We start from the raw sequence: 16,880 nt of genomic DNA on the forward strand, positions 1-16,880 counted from the left end.
AGGTCAATGTATCATAACAGTCTTGTTTTCCCTCTGTAAGGGGGCACCAACTATTGGAGAGGTTCTTTCTATTCACTTCAGTGAATGCAGTCTGTTCCCGCTGTACCTTGATGGAGCATCAATCACCAGACATTGTTCCTATGTGAGAGTGCATTTTGTATGAATGTGGCCATATATCGCCATTCCTCCAACAGCCTCACAGTTCCTGTGCTGCAGAAAAGTTTGTGAATGGGTGTTTAGATGGAGAAATTACTTAGAGTAATAATCTTTCTATGGATTCTTCTCCCACAGAATCCTCATGTTAATAGATAACCACCATCAAGCGCTGCTGCTCGGGATTTTTTTTTTTCGACAGGGGGCGTACTGGACCTCTACTCGGCCATCGATCCGTCTTGCTCGGTGCTCGATCGTCAGCTCCAGAAGTGACCTCAGGCGTCGTATATATAACAAGTCACTACGCCCCATGCTTCAGTTCCTCCCCTTTTCCCTCACGTGACTGAAAGCTCTAGAGGAAAACCAACGGGAGGAGGCTAATCAACCTGGAAAGAACTCCAGAGGATAGATCCCAACAGGGTGATCCCACACAATTAGAGATTTTTTTTTTTTTTAAACAAAGAGTCTGACCAGACAGAAGCAGTCATCTAAGAGCCATCATCAGATGTCTTCTCGTTTGGACAGACATGTCAAGCCACAAGGACTTTCTGAGCGGGGATGGACGAGAGGGTCAATGAGGAATCTATGGGAGAAGAATCCATAGAAAGATCATTATGGTAAGTAATTTCTCCTTCAATAGACTGCCTTTCTCCAGCAGATTCCTCATCTTGATAGACTGCCCAAGCAGTTAGAATAATGAAGGAGGTCATGAAGTGTCAAACAAGTAGATTCTGCAGTACTGCCCTACAAAACCATGCATCTGATCCCCGTGCAACATCCAAGGCATAATGCTTGGTGATTGTAAGCAAAGATGACAAAGTGGCTGCCTGGCATATGTGTGATGCTGGAAATGCATTGGAGGGACGGGCCTCCTTGCCCTTGTCCTGTAATCCTTTTATCATGTGTGTTCTGTGTTATTTTCTGCACAGGAGTCCATGTGGGACTCCTGGCAGTGCAGCTCTTCCTCTTTTTGGTTTGGTGTACAGACCATTGGGATACCCGTATGGCACCCATGTACACCTGTGTGTGGCCCACAGAGCAGGGTATAAGCTGGTGGCAGCTCCATGCTGAATTTGACAGGTGCTCTGAGCATACTCCATTTTGGGATAGCCAGGCCATGCCACTGGAATCAGTTGATTCCTGATAGGAGACAAGATGGCCCCTGTGGCCTCTTGCTTTCTATTGCCAGTTACCTTGATTTCCCGAAGTCCCGGGAAGCTCTGACTCTGTCCCTTCCCCAGACTGACTGTTGGGTGGAAGTTTCATAGATGGTATTCTGGGGAAGTCCAGGCCAGACTGGCTTGCGCATTCCCAATGACTATGTTGTGGGTACGCCCGTGGGGTGGGACCTGGGTGAATGGAGTGTGTGACGAATACGCATTTCATGTTATGGGTATCTATTTTCTGGTGTTTGATACAATGACTGAGACAGCCCTGCCCGAAACTAGTATGAATGTAGTTTGGAGTGCTGAATGGCTGGGTGTTTGTCCCAATCCACATTCCTTGTTGTGAGTGTCTGGAGGGAGAAGAATGACCTGAATGCACTGTGAGCCTGATTGGCTGCCTGCCTGCATGAATGCCCTTCTGAACGATTGGTTGCCCGAATGTGACCCAGCAGAGTGAATGAGAGACAAAACAGTATATCTGGGGACCTCTCACTGAAGCTGAAGTCGAAACTTGATGCTTATTCTCAAAGCCGAGCTTGAAGTAGAAGGTTGACTGCTGTTACCTTCGATGCAATCTGAAAGCTGCTGTGCCTCCAAGTAACTGATCCAAGAGAGGACCTGGCTAGGAGACCTCTTCCCGAGCTACGAGGGACGATCGTGCACCAGCTAACCTTCACCAAGTCCCTGGAAGTCAGCCTTCTTAAGACTCTCGAACAGAGACGAAGACCGCTGAGGAAACCAAAGAGAAGCGCCAGGACATTCCATCCACCAGGGTTCGGAGGATCGCCGTAACCGCTGGAGGCCCGTCAAAGCCGTGTTGCCCAGAAGCAGGGACAGCTGAAGCCGCCATTGCCCAAGAACACTTTGCTGGGCCAAAGTTCTTCATAGACTCTTTGCGGCAACTAACCCCGTTCGTCGACAAGCACCACCAGGACCGAAGCTGCTGCCTCGACACCTTTGTTCACCTTTTCTTTGAGGGATCTCGACAATCCGTGGCTCCTGCCTTAAAGGGAGTTCACTCAAGAAGGATCCATCGACGACCCGGCGTCAAACTCCGCTAAACCAAGTACATTGGGGTAGTAGAACCTTTTTAGAGGGAACCAAGACTATATTGAAACGTATATCGACTGGGCTTGTTAAATTGCATTTACAGAATGCCCAGGTGGGGGGATCCTCACACAGAACTGTGCCTGGTGGTAGGGGCCCAGTAATCTGCCAATTGTTTAACCCTTTGCTTTCCTTCCAAAATCTATGGTTGATACCTGTTGCTATTGATTTGTCAGCCATTTAAAACTGTCTGCAGTTAATGCGTTTTAATGGAATCAAAGAAGTAATTGTGGTATCACATAGAGACTGTATATATCAGTTTAGAATTGCCTGAGCATAAAGTGTGTTATTGTATGTGTACATAATCAAATCCTTATTTATATAAAGAACTGTTTTCACTAACAGTGCATGGACATTCCTTTGTGGCGGCTTGGGAACTACACTGTGCTTAAGAACCAGCCTGCATCACCTCCTGAGAGCTTAAGCCTTGATTACTCGCCCACGTTTACCAAATAGAGAATCTTGGCTTGGGTGCTCTGTGCTTGCACTCTACCATATAGAGGGGGCAGGAGTACAGATACCCCCCTCCAGTCTTTACAATATGTCCCTAACAGGAACTCCCCTCTGAAGGGCTGTAGAAGCTGAAACCCCTCTGGTTGAATGTGCCCTGATGCCCGTTAGAAGCACTCTGCCTGCCGAATGATAACACTTGGATATACACAAAATAATCCAACGTGACAGGGTTTGCTTGGTTATAGCAAGACCTTTTCGAGATAAAGAATGGGCCACGAATAACTGGTCCGACATCCGAAACTCGGATGTACGAGCAAAATAAAAGCTTAATGCTCTTTTGTGGTCAAGGCGGTGGAACATCTCACCCTCTTTTGAGGGATGTGGTGGAGGGTAAAAGACTGGTAGATCAATAGAGTGAGACAGATGAAACTCAAACTACCTTACGAAGGAACCCAGGTCTGACTTTGAGAGACCTTTTCTAACGAACAAAACATAGAAACTGAGGTTTACAGCAAAATGCTTGCAACTCACTAACTCTCCTGGCAGACATGATTGCAACCAACAAGGCTGTTTTAAGGGATAACAGCCTTAAAGAACACGAGTGCATTGGCTTAAATGGAGCCGCCATCTAGTAGGTTAAAACCAGATTAATTGGCAGAAACCTATTGAGAAGGCCCTTCAGGAATTGGGACATGACTGGAATAAGTGAAGAAAGAACCTTGGTCCGGGGACCTTTTGAACACAGACAAGGCTGCCAAATATCCTTTGACTGTGGTAATCTGAAGGCCTGTTGAGGCAAGTGACAGAAGGAACTCCATCACTGTAGTAGTGGGGCAAAGAGATGGGGTCAATCTCGCGTTCCCTGCTCCATGCCTCAAATCTTCTCGACCTGCACGCGCACAGAGGGTTGCCAGTCATTTGGTCGAAAAAAATTGGTCGACCAGACAAATGGTCGAACCAATTTGATCGAAAACCAAATGGTCGAATTTTTTTATTTTAACCCTTTTTTTTTTTTTTGGGGGGGTCACCCCAACCCCCTTTTTTTCTCTAAAAACCCCTTTTTATATTAAACGAAAACCCGAAAAATAAATATATAAATAAAAAAAAAAATTCGACCATTTGGTTTTCGACCAAATTGCGTCGACCAAATAGCAGTCGACCAGTTTTTTTTCGACCAGTTGACTGGACACCGCACAGAGATCTTGTAGGTGGTCTGTGTGCAGCCAGCAACGTGTGCAGGCACCTCAAGCACCTCCTCAGAGAGGTCCCAGTGACCATGCCTCATCCTCTCAAGAGCCACGCATGTAGGTTGAGGCAATCTGGTGTCGGTTGGAACACTCGACCTTCCGACTGGGTCAGGAGATCCGGACGCTGAGGCAACCAGTGAGGAAAACAGATGGTCAGATCAAAGAAATCATAGTACCACATTCTCCTCACCCAGTCCGTAGCGATCAAGATCATGGTGGCTCGAAATCTCTTCAACCTTATGAGAACCCAAGGAATGATGGGAATCATGGGGGGGGAGGGTGTAGTGGAGAGGGAAGGTCCAGTCCACTAGAAACATGTCTGCCAGCATGCTGTTCCTGGGAATTCCCTCAAGAAAAACTGTTTGCACTCCCTGTTGGACTCGGTGGCGAACAGATCCCCTGCTGGGTACGCCAGAGAGTGAAGACCTCCTCTAGGACTTCCTGGCACTCCTCCCACTTGCGTGAGACTGTGCTCGGCCTGCTCAGAGCATCCACCAAAGTGTTCTCTGTCTCCGCCAGACGAACTGCTGAGACCGAGACTTGGTTCTCCAGTAACCAGAACCACAGCATTATCACCTCTGCGCAGAGGGAGCAGGAGTGCACACCACCCTCCAAGTTCAGGTAGCGCATGGCCACCGTGTTGTAAGTTAGAATGAGCACATGCTTCCCTCTGAGAGACGGGACAAAGGACCTCAGGGCTAACCTGATGGCTCACAACTCCAGCCTGTTGATGTGCCACCTGGCTTCTATTGCTGACCATAGAACGCTCACCTGCAAATCCTCGCAGTGAGCACCCCAACCCTTCCACGACACATCCGTGACCACTCGTGGCTGAGGCCAAGGAGGCCAGAAGGGTTCCCCTGTCATAAGATTGTTGCGCCTGTCCCACCAGTCGAGGACCACTTGGTTGGACACAGAGAATCTGTGAGTGCTCCCAGGTCCTGAGACCACTGGTCCCTCAGGAGCCACTGAAGGGATCTCATGCGCAGTTTAGCCTCTGGCACTAGAATAATATGAGAGGCCATGAGACCTAAGAGGCTGAGGAACGAAGCCACTGGTAAGGTAGCGTGGTTCCGAAACAAATGCACCATCTGTGCTATGTTGCCGACTTTCTCCTTGGGAGGAAAAGCCTTCCCTACTGGAGTGTCTAGGACTGCTCCGATGAACTGTAGCCTTTGAACTGGCATCAAATGGGACTTCAAGTTCAGGAAGAAGCCCAGCCTGTGCAGTAGTAGGCAAGTGTCCTTTAGATGAGACAAGACTTGCCCTGCTAACTGTCCCCGGATCAGCCAGTCGTCCAGGTAAGGAAATACATTGACTCTGGATCTCCTGATGTGAGCCACAACTACCGCCATGAGCTTGTTGAAGAAACTTGGAGCTGAGGTCAACCTAAAGGGAAGCACCTTGAACTGATGGTATTTGTCCCCTAGAGGAACCTTAGGAACGTCCTGTGCTTGAGATGTATTGGCATATGGAAATAGGCATCATTCAGGTCTATTGACACCAGCCAGTCCTGAGGTTTGAGAGCGTGGAGAATTTTTTTCAACGTCACCATCCTGAATTTGTCTATCCTCAGGAACTTGTTTAGAGCGCTGAGGTCCAGAATGGGACGGAGACCGCCTCCCTGTTTGGGCACTAGGAAATAACGGGAATACCAGCCCAATCCTCTCTGTTTGGGAGGTACCTCTTCCACAGCACCCTTTGATAACAGGGCTCTCAGTTCTTCCTGGAGTACCTGTACTCGTTGGATTGGGGGCGGTTGGGTCTGTCCGGTGGTTTTCTCAAAAAGAGCAGACAATCAACTGCAGGGCCCAGGCATCAGACTTTATCTCCTGCCAGTGGAGCCAATGCCCTGCCAATCGTCCATCAACAGGTCCATTGTAGGAGGGGAAATCAAAGCGGCTTATAGGGGGCAGGCGCCCCCGCCGCTGCTCGTTGGCCTCTAGAAGCCCCTTTGCCCCTTGCAGGGCACGAAAAATGCTCCTGCCCCTGCCTGGCATGCCGGAGCTGTGCTTTTTTGCCATAAAGGTACATAACGCCTATAGCCTCTGCCTCTTGAGGTAAAGCTGAAGGCAGGCTTGGCTGGCTGTGCAGATAGGCCCGATGATTTAGCAGCAATCTTATATGCTACATTTTTTATGAAGAGGAGTCAGCTTTTTGACCCAAAAGCATGTCTACCTCAAAAGGCATGCCCATTAACCTGTCCTGAACATTTGGGCATAAACCAGAGGTTTTCAGGCAGGGCTGTCTCATCACTACTGCCGACCCCAAAGAGCGCCAACACAGTCCGCTACGTCCAGGCCCGTTTGCAGTGACTGCTTGGCTACCTACTTGCCATCCTCCACCAGCTGTAAAAATCCATCCTGCATTGCACCCTCAGGGACGTATTCAGCAGCATGCTCTACAGCTTTCCACAAGACGAAGGAAAACTTTGCGAATCCGCAGGCTATTTTGGTGGCCTTGAGAGCCATGCTGCCAGAAGTGAAAACTTTCTTGGCCAATGCGTCCGACTTCTTTCTCTCCGTATCCGAAACAAGATTGGAAGTGGATGCCGCAGGTCTGGTGGAAATTGTGGCAGAGTGCACAACCAGCCCTTCTGGGTACTGGTGTGCATCTAGGAAAGAAGATTTCCTCTTGCCGCCCTTTACTTCCCTGTAAATGTGGCATTTACGGGGGGAATAGTGCAAGGGTGCTGCCATAAGGAGGCTAAGGGGTCTGTAATAGCCGGGTTAAATGGCATATTATGCTGAACTGTGGGACCCTCGTCCAGGATATCTGTGAGTTTGTACCCCTGAAGGGGTGTGGCAGATGACTTTAAACTAAGGGTGTCTACAACTCGGTCAACCAAAGCCCTGAATTTTGCATTAGTATACATGTGGGGCTGGCTTTGCTGTAATTCAAGGCCTGGGGATGTATCCAGGCCACTAGAATCTTGCAAACCATGAGCTAATGCTAACATCTTGGCCTAATTATGGAATAAATCGACAACTCCGGCTCCTGTATAAACGGGGTGAACATCCCTTTGGTCATCGGCACCAAATATTGATTGCATGGAGTCGAAGAACCCCGACCTTGACAGCAGTATGAAGGAACCATTGCCAACAGTCAAGGCCAAGGGTTTTACTGCCGAAGGAACGGGTTTCAAAGTCAATGTGGCTATCATCACCAATGGTTCTTTCGACACAGAGAAGCTCGTACGACCGATGGACGTTTAGGGCATCGGCCTTCTCATGTTTTTTCGCACCTTTGTCGGCGTGGAGCCCGAAGGCGCTATCGATGGAGTCGATGGATTGGCTAGCTTGGGTCCGGAAGCACCAAGCGCCGCTTTTGCTGCCAAAGCTTGCTGGTTGGGGATGGGAACCGCACCTTCAGCAGCTTTTTGCTTAAACATTTCCAACATGGACCTTTTAAAACTTTCCCGGTCGGCCCCGCCGAGGGCTTACCTCCTACAGATGACGAGCTGGACATGCATTGATGATGGTGGTGCCGCTTCTTTTGCGAGGAAGACAACGAGGAATGGCTCCTGGAATGGGACCATTTCTTAGTCTTTTTCCGATGTCTTTCCTTCCCCATGTTGGGGGTAGGCTCTGCAGTCTCAAAAGACCGGATGAGAGACTGCGCCGGAGATTTTTTGGACAGTTGGCCCAAAGCCAGTTTCCCAGCTCTCTCACGTAGGGATTTCAGCTGCATTTTCGAGCATGATGCGCAGGCTGACGTGCAGTGACTCACACCTAGGCACCACAGACAAATGTCGTGGGGGTCGGTTATGGACATTTTGGCCTCGCAGTATCGCTTGAAGCCTGAAACCTGGTGAGATGACATTGCGCCAAGGTGTTCTGATTAAAATTGACAAATTTAGTACAAAAATGTCGAGAAAATTCAAAGTTGTGTGCTTGATGCAGCGTGCAAGCGCGCAGCAAAAAGGAACTGAAGCATGGGGCGTAGCGACATGCTATATATACCATGCCTGACATCACTTACGGAGCCGACCATCGAGTACGGAGCAAGACAGATCAACAGCCGAGTCGAGGTCCCTTACGCCCCCTGCCGAAAAGTTTCCGAGCAGCAGAGCTGGATGATGGATATCTATCTAGATGAGGAATCTGCGGGAGAAAGGCAATCCATTGAATCAAGGTTTACTTCACATGTGAAGGGTTTACCCAGAAAGAAGCCTGAAAAGTTTGCATGTGGCACCTATGACTCATTTGATGGCCAGTACAATGTTTGAATAACTACAACACTTTAATTGGGGTTTGGGGCTCTTACCATTGCCCCAATTCTTGATACAAGTGTAGTTTTTGCTTCAGATACAATAAGAAATGGACTTGAAAGATGACTCTGACCTGATGACAAGGTGTGAAGAAGCCCTGGTGGATTCTGCAGCCTTCCAAGACCCTCCTGACGACGAAGCTCTGTCGGTGAAGAAAAAAAAAGCTCTATCTCAGTAATAATTAATTGCCCCAATATGCTTTCATGTCCAGCCACTGAAATCTATGCAATATCGCTGCTTGATGGCTGTAATGTAAAAAATCTTAGACTTAAGAAAGAGCTAAAAAAAACTCCAACTACACTCAGCTATGCAACCCTTACATTGTACTAGCATGCCTAAATATTATTAGCACCTGGCATACGAGTCCTGAGAGCCAATCCAGTGGCAGGTCTTCCAGGAAATATATTGAGAATATGGCTTTGATTTCTAATTGCTTGCAGGATTTCACTTGTCACTCTGGCTGCCATCAACTCGGTCCACTCACTCCTGCCTCTCCCCATCTAGCTTTCGCCTCTGTTTCTTTGTCCTCAGCCGACTACATTCACTGGCAAGCCATGGTGCCGCCAGTACTGTTGCTCAGTACCCCTACAGTACCATCATTTGAATGTGAACGGGGCACAAGGCTGGCGAGTGTCTGTTGCTCTGCATCCATCTCTTGTTCTCACTTTCACCCTAATTTTGGTCAAACCGAAGGCCAAAGTCTAGTATTTGATGAAATGTATGGGCCTTGTTACAGTTGGTCCCCTTAGGGCAATACCTGCAATTATGTAACACACGCCTCACCTTATGCACCCAAGCCTTTTGCTTGGTACCATGAGCCAGACATCTGGGCATATAACTACCTGCAAGGATGGCCTTTAACACTTAGTTGTTACTACTACACACACGCACTGCAGACTACTCCATCATCTGAGCTGCTCTGTGCTGCACTTTGCAGACTTTGCCATAACATCCTCTGGCAATGGGGGTACGGCCCATCATGCATACATAGAATTGGCCAAGCTATGTGACTTCATTTCCATTAATTCCCCCGCCCCACAGACACTTAAAACAGAACTGCAACCAAAAAAGGTTACAAGTCATTTGGATGAGGGAATGGTTAGAGAGTCAATGATCACTGCTGTGTGGGAAGAATACATCAAAAATAATATTAGAAAAGGTCACGTGGCATCCCAACAACACACGTGATGCAAAAGATGGTGTTCAACTTTTGTTATTGTGGTCAGGAGTAGTTTGCCATTTACGCCTATAAGGATGAGTGTTTTGTGTACAAATAAAAAGGGTGTTCCAAATCAAGAATGTTATAAGCAAACAGTGTTGCGATGGGTGATACTATAACGTGACCGGATTCTCTCTTAGATTGGGATACTGATCTCCTTCAGGATCTCCACGTTTTACATAGTCTCAGGAATAATTTTTAAAAAATGCAATGATAACGTCATCCATGCTGTTCCCTCAAATAATTGGTTTCTGTCTGCTGCAAAACATATGCCTGAATAGGATATTTTGTTGTATATTTGGAAAACCATCTTTATTTTTCTGATTTTATTTCTCACAAACTTCAAATGAAGGTTCATTTATGTCCTTATGCTTATGAACTTCAGTAAAAAAAGTACTTCTCTATCATTATATTTTTAAATTGCTGCATTGAAGCTTATTCTTTCACACTAAGTGTTTTCCGTTGGCAATTACTTTTCTGATTTAACATTTATGTTTTTCATCCCATTAACAATTAAGCTTGTGAATGTTATATTTTTAGTGTTAGATCTCCTTTATTTTACAGTTTTTCTGTGTTACTGTCACAGAAACCCAGATTTATTTGGATGGGAGAGCACCAAAAGTCCAGTTCTGTGCAAGCATACAGGAGATCTGCTCTAACTTGGCACAGAATGATATGAGTCCTCACTAAGCCATGGTATTTGCATTATGCTGGATGCCCGCCTATAGACACTGATGCTTCTTCATTCAAAAAGGTTATTTTTTTCCAAAGTGACAATTCACAGAGCAAATGGAGACACAAGAGATAAAGCAGACAAATGAAAGGTTTTGGTGCTGGGTGGAAGAGGAGACAGTGGCTGTGGCCTGAAAATAACACCAATGCTGTGTGCCCTTGAGCAAACTGGGCTTTGGTTCTCTGTTGCAACAGGGACACAGGTGGAAAGATCATCTCCTACAGTAATCTAATTAGGTGAATGAGTATGGGTTAACAGGCCCAAGGACAAAGTTATAGACCTCTCGATTGAGTCACAGGCTTTGGAAAAAAAAAGATTAGCAGATTGAGGCACCGGATAGTGATACGGAGAGATTCCCTTGCAACATATCCATACCCCTGTAACTACGCAGGAGTACAAAGAGAATACATATTGTGTTGCTAAGCTTGAAGAGGCCCCTCTTCTGGGTGAATTGTATAAATCTATACTTGACTCAGTACCGATAACAGCCTTCTGAATTTCGAATACGCAGGCAATTTTCAAACACAATCTTGGAGATTGCTTGATTGATACATTCATTACATCCCCAATGTTGGAGGGGGACGAGCCTTATACTATTTACCCAACAGAACATAATTTTGTCTGGTATCGTTATCTGCCCTGAATCTCGTTCTGATTCCATTGGTGAATCTACACGAAAAAATACATTTAGAAGTAAAGCAACATACCACCACTTTAAATACCACGCAATCATTAGTGGGAACGCTGCTTCAAAGGACAGATTCTTCCCAGGTACACACCGCAAAATGCAATAAGAGAATAACGTTGCAAGAGGAAAAAGCATTTCCAAGTGTCCCCCACCTCACAGATGTAGTAACAGAAGAGTGGGGTGCATGGTGGAGGATAAGGTTAGAGAGACTGATTTATGTTATGTTTATTTATACCGCACAGCGCTACCACCCAGGGGCAGTCTCCTAGCGCTTAATATCTAACGCTGGAACTACTGAAGAATTGATTCATCTCATTCCAGAGGGGAGGTGACGACTCCAGCAGCAACAAAGCGGGGAAAGTGCTGCCAGACAAGGTGGGGGAGGAGCAGCCCGTGCCTTAACAGACAGCTCAGTGCAACTGTTGGCCACCGTAGTGCTGCAATATACATTGGCAGCGCCCACACGGAAGACTCGTGTTGGAAACACCCCCTCTCCGGCGGTAACGGGTAAGGAGAGCGAGTGGAGACTGATGGGGGAGCCTAGGAAGGACTGTGAATGCAGGACTCGACGCAGTCCTACCGCACATAAAGCCACTGACAGAGGAGCACAGTGAGCCCTCCCCAGGGGTGGCTAAAAGGCCCTGAGGGATTTGGAACTTCACCGAGCACACAACACACAAGCCCTTCGTGAGGCGGAGAGAGGCGGGAGGCACTTGCCGCCCGTCCCTGAAAGGCGTAGTTTCTTCAAAGTAACAGCACACATTAATGACAAGGGGGTGACAACTCGATGCAGTGAAAAACTCTCCCCATCCCCATTCACAACGCAGCCCAACAACATTGTGCACAATCTCCCTGACCCACCACGAAACAATTAAGGGAGCATATATCCCCGGCTCTCCAGTGTCAACGGGTTGCATCTCCCAAAGCAAAGCAAGCACAACGCAACCAGCACTCGCTGAGCGCAAGCATGGTACCACCCCCTCAGGGAAGGATCCCCCCGAGCTAGGGCTGACCGATGCAACCTCCCCGAGAATGCGGGCAAGCAGCACAGAGAAGACACGCATCATACGCCGACGCACCCACAACAGCGGTCGCGCTCCAGCAAGAGCTGGGAGGAACAAAGCTCCAAGGCGCTCTATCTAGCACAGGCAAAGTCCGAATTGAAAGCAGGCAGCCCCACTGGCATGCGTTTCAAACACCTTGTTGTACAGTAAAGATCCTAGAGAAACAAAACGGATGGCTAAGCACCCCCTCTCCTACGAAAAAGCACAAAGCATTCCCAAAATGTGCTAACACTCATTTTCTGAGAAAATCGAAGAGGAAGTTGCAAGCGGGGGGTGGCCAGGCTACCAGGGGGCCCCCCTTAGGGATGTGCCTTCTGATACAGCTCTCATCTCGTTGGTGGACCCCTGAGAGGGGAAAGTAGAACACACTACATAAATCAGAACAACTGCTCCTAGCAGAACACAAGAAAAGGAGAGAAACACATCTCTGTGACCACACCAGATTAGCAGCGGCCTTCTCTGGGGAGACAGAAATAGCTAAGTGCATATGCAGAGCGAGATAGACCAGTCGACAGCCCAGAGATTATTAGTGTTTCTTTGGGAGGACACAATCATGGCTGCCTCCGAGTCCCGGGAGGGCCCCCTCATCCCAGTGGGTGACCAAGTGACCTCCGCGAAAGCAGATGTGCGCCTCCTGCTAGATGAGATCTGCTCACTCAGGAACAGCATGACTACAATAGTCAACGCCCTCCAGGAGAGAGCACATAAGATCGGGGACTAAGTAGAAGCTCTGGAGAACTATCAGCAGTCCACAGACATCACAGAACTAAATGAAAACGGAAAACCGGTTCCAAGATCTGGAACAAAGAAACCTAGACCTGGCAGGAAAAGTATATGATCTAGAAAACAGAGAGGAGAGCAAATATAAGAATCTAAGGCCTTAAGGAAACCCCCAATGAAACGCTGGCAAGCCTGGAGAGAAGGGTTAAAGCGCTGGTGGGCGCACTCCTTCCCTCTCCACTAACCCCGAACTGGAATTCGAAAGCACACTGAGCGGGTGGTCCCCCAGGCGGCCCATGATCAGTTTTGGCAAAGTGCCACCGCTACTGGCACAAAGTGGAAATTGTTAAGCACGCCAGTGAACGAGAGCATATAGATTTTGAAGATTCAAGAGTCAAAATCTATCAAGACATCTCGGCTACTACACTCGTGCTTAGAAGAGACTGTCGACCCATAACCACCTGGCTGCGAGAGCATAACATAAGTTACATATGGGCTTTCCCTTTGCGCTCATGTTTGACCACACTGACAAAGAATACAGAGTGGTCTCAGGGGAGGAAGCAACGAGTGTGTTGCGAGGCCTGAAAGAAAAGGAAGGTGCAGGTGAGGGAGAGGAAATGCCATCCTCACCGGAACCAGAAAGGAGACCAGTCGGACCCTGGCCGCAAAGGGGCCGATCAAAAGGCAAAAGAAAATTCAAAAGACTGAACACCCCCTGAATGGGTCGGACATGTTACAAGAAAATCTCGATGTTAATGGGCCTCGGAGAGCCGGAGGGAACTCACTGTTAGTGGCGGAGAGAACAGTGCTCAGATCAGTCGACGATAAAGAAAAACTGGCCGCCGGAACGTTGCAGCATGGCTCCCCCCCTCCAGGGCCCTGGCTGGGCATAGAATGATGCAGACATTATGCACTCTTGCTTACTACCAGTTGTCTAGTTTAAGATTTATGTTCAATGGGTCCTTGGGGAGACACCCATTGTGTGGCCCTATGTTTAAACCTAGGGCGTCTCCAGTATTAAAGGGAGGCCCTTTTTTTCCTTTCTTTCTCTTTTTATTACGGAGAGGGGGAGAGGTAGGGGAGTTTCGGAGTTCCATTTGGGGTAGCAAAAGGGAGAGTAAGGGGTTAAACTATAAAGAGATTTGTTTATACATCAAACTGCGGAAAGGTCGGAGGCCTACGCAACTGGCCATAAGGCACACACTGTTTTAAGTTTAGGCTATGCCAAAAAAGCACAAGCCCACAATCACTGGGAAGAGGACAACACACTTTGCTAAAGAGAATGCACGCTCTCGTTGTAACCTACGCTGCAGAGCACAGATGACATCAGCAACCTGATAAGAGGTTCTTGGTCTTTACCGCAGGATTTTCAAACTAGCAAAAAATGTGCGCGCTCTGTCAGGGCAGTCTGAAGATTCCAACGAAGAGAAACAATACATTCTTGATGAAGCTAAAACATTGTTTAAAAAAAAAAAATCTGGTCACATACCTATGCCCTGACGAAGGTGGTACAATCTGACCGATCCACCACCGAAATGCGTGAGTGCAAGGCGGACATAGGTGGTTCCTCAGACACCACTGCTATTGAACTAGCAATTTTGCATTTGCACCATACTTGCCTTTTAGTGCAGCTTCCCCTGCCCACGTTGGCAGACCTAATGTGGGTTTCCCATTAAGCAACTGGGACATTGGCGAACCCAATAAGGATTTACCTATCCAAGAATTGATGCATTACCATTGATATGCTATTCCATTAATGAACATTTGAGGGTCTCAAGCTACACATTAGGCAATTGAATGTTCCTACAAGTTATTCACCAGTCCAGAAGACGGCCAATTGGACTAAAACCTTGTACATTGTACTCTGTAAAATGTCTGAAGTGCAACTCAAAGGTTACAAGCACTGATCAAAAGATTTTTGTTCGAATTCTAAATAATTGCTCTGATACAATAAGGTCTCAATGACCTGTTTTAACTCTCTTCTCTTTTCCCCTTTTCTTTGAGCACTCTATCCAAATACTACGGGGATCACTCACAAATTTTGTCTCTCACACTGGGTCTTATCTATCTTGAGTCTATACCAACCTTTACTTATAACTGGGACTTACCGACATTGTCTAAATTTCAGATCAAAACACCCAGAATATGATAAATGATTTGTGCATTTTTCTTTTCTTGCTTCTTGTAGAAAAATCTAGATGTTGTGTTTTGTGCTCCTCTGCGCTTGTAGTTTCCAAATGTTGATGTGGAATAATAATAATTCTTTAATTTTGTCATATCAAACCAAGCTGTGTGTCTGTGTTCATTTGGCATATAATACATGTTTAGAGTGGGATTTGATGTTGCAAAGACCCATGGCATTGATACCCCTTCAAAAGATTCCTTTGCAATACATAAGCACCTGTGGTATCAATATTTAGCAGCATTTCTTCTCCATTTGACATAACAAGCTAACCTGTACATCTTATTTGTGCAGGAAACTAAATTCATAGACAAAGAGAATTCACTCCGAAGGGGAGGCAACTGCGGGGTGCTATATGGGTGTCGGGGCCAGAAAAGAAACGGGGAGTAGGAATCCTGTACTGCTCCTCCCTTGAGCTACATATCTCTCAAACGCAGAAAGATCTGGGTGGGAGATTTCTCATAGTACAAGGGTCCATTAGATCAAAGGAGTGACCCTGTGCTCAGCATATGCCCCAAACGCTCAGCAGTTAGTATTTTGTAGAGATCTTTTTGCACTTCTAGATAGCGGAAGGATGGGATCTTTGGTTTGTAGGGGCTATTTCAACTTGATTATGAACCCGGAGCTGGATTGGAAATCCTATAGAGAAGGAGCTGTCCCCCCCAGAGACAGAGGGTCCTTCCAGAACCTGATAACGGAACACTTGTTGATTGACACCTGGAGAGCCCTTCACCCGTTACCTACACCCACTACAAAAAACATACACATTCTATTCCCCCCCCCACACAAAACGTATTCCCGAACAGATAACTCTTTTCTGCAAGGGGACCTCGAGTATCACATGAAAAGTGCATCAATTGAGGTGGTAGGGTGGTCGGACCATGATATGGTGACCATAGAGCTGGACATGGGCCCTAGCAGAAACAGACAGGCGGTGGGTATGCAACAACACGCTTTTTAGGGATAGACTCCTTAGAGAATCACTAAATGAAGAGAAAGAGGAATTCTTTAAAAGGAATGATACAGGGAACTCCCACGCACAACGGTATGGGAAGCAGCGAAAGCCATGATAGGGGTTTACTAATAGCGCAAGGGGCATCAGCTAAAAGAATCAGAATGCTTAGAGAAACCCAATGGAAAAGAGTAATCAGGGAAAAGGGATCAGCTCTGGAAGGAGAGAAGGGGGATACAGCTGAAGCCCTAGCTGAAATCAGAGAACTCAGGCAGGAACTCAAAGATGTCTGGCAAGGGAAGGCCTTAGCTGACCGTAGATACGTTAAACAAAGATATTAGGAAAAAGGGGACAAAGCACATACTTTACTTGCGGCCAAATTACAAAAACAAAGAGCTGAAAGGGCGGTGGACAAGATAAAACCCTGTTAGGTGTGACCCTAGATAACCCAAATTATATAACTGCCTGCTTTGCTCAATTTTACGAACAGCTATACACTTCAGACTGCGACCCCTCCAAAGACAGTACGACAGAGTTCATGGCCAGTGTCACGTTCCCTCCATTACAGCCCTCAGACCGTGACAAACTGAACGCTCCCATAACAATGGAAGACGTAGACCACGCCCTCTCCAGCCTAAAAGCAGGATCTGTACCGGGTCAAGACGGATTCAACCCTGCCTATTACAAAATACTAAAGGGTGCCATGACCCCTTTCTTGTCTCTCCTGTTCAATTACATCATGGCTACCGGACAGGCTCCACCCTCATTCACGGAAGCTAGAATTATTTTGATACGTAAAGATGGGAGGGATAAACTTGAATGTGGCTCGTACAGACCAATTCATTATTGAACGTAGACGCAAAACGATACGCTAGCATATTGGCCAACAGGCTGAGCAGAGTCCCCCCTCTTCTGATTCACAGTGA

The 16,880-nt window shown here is 47.2% G+C and overlaps 1 protein-coding gene across 5 annotated transcripts in view; it reads right to left on the reverse strand.

Moving 5' to 3' along the window:
- Positions 1 to 16,880, reverse strand: part of PACS1 (phosphofurin acidic cluster sorting protein 1) — a 2,791,059-nt gene that overhangs the window by 435,049 nt on the left and 2,339,130 nt on the right. For 4 of the 5 annotated variants that reach the window (XM_069644890.1, XM_069644887.1, XM_069644891.1 and 1 more), the window contains one exon: positions 8,470 to 8,538. The exons of the other annotated variant lie outside the window; for it this stretch is intronic. In XM_069644890.1, the coding sequence (XP_069500991.1) occupies positions 8,470 to 8,538 (69 nt within the window). The remainder of the gene's footprint in view (positions 1 to 8,469; positions 8,539 to 16,880) is intronic. 5 annotated transcript variants of the gene reach the window in all.

This window comes from Ambystoma mexicanum, chromosome 2p, assembly GCF_040938575.1.
Source record: "Ambystoma mexicanum isolate Mex_15411 chromosome 2p, UKY_AmexF1_1, whole genome shotgun sequence".
NCBI classification, from domain to species: domain Eukaryota; kingdom Metazoa; phylum Chordata; class Amphibia; order Caudata; family Ambystomatidae; genus Ambystoma; species Ambystoma mexicanum.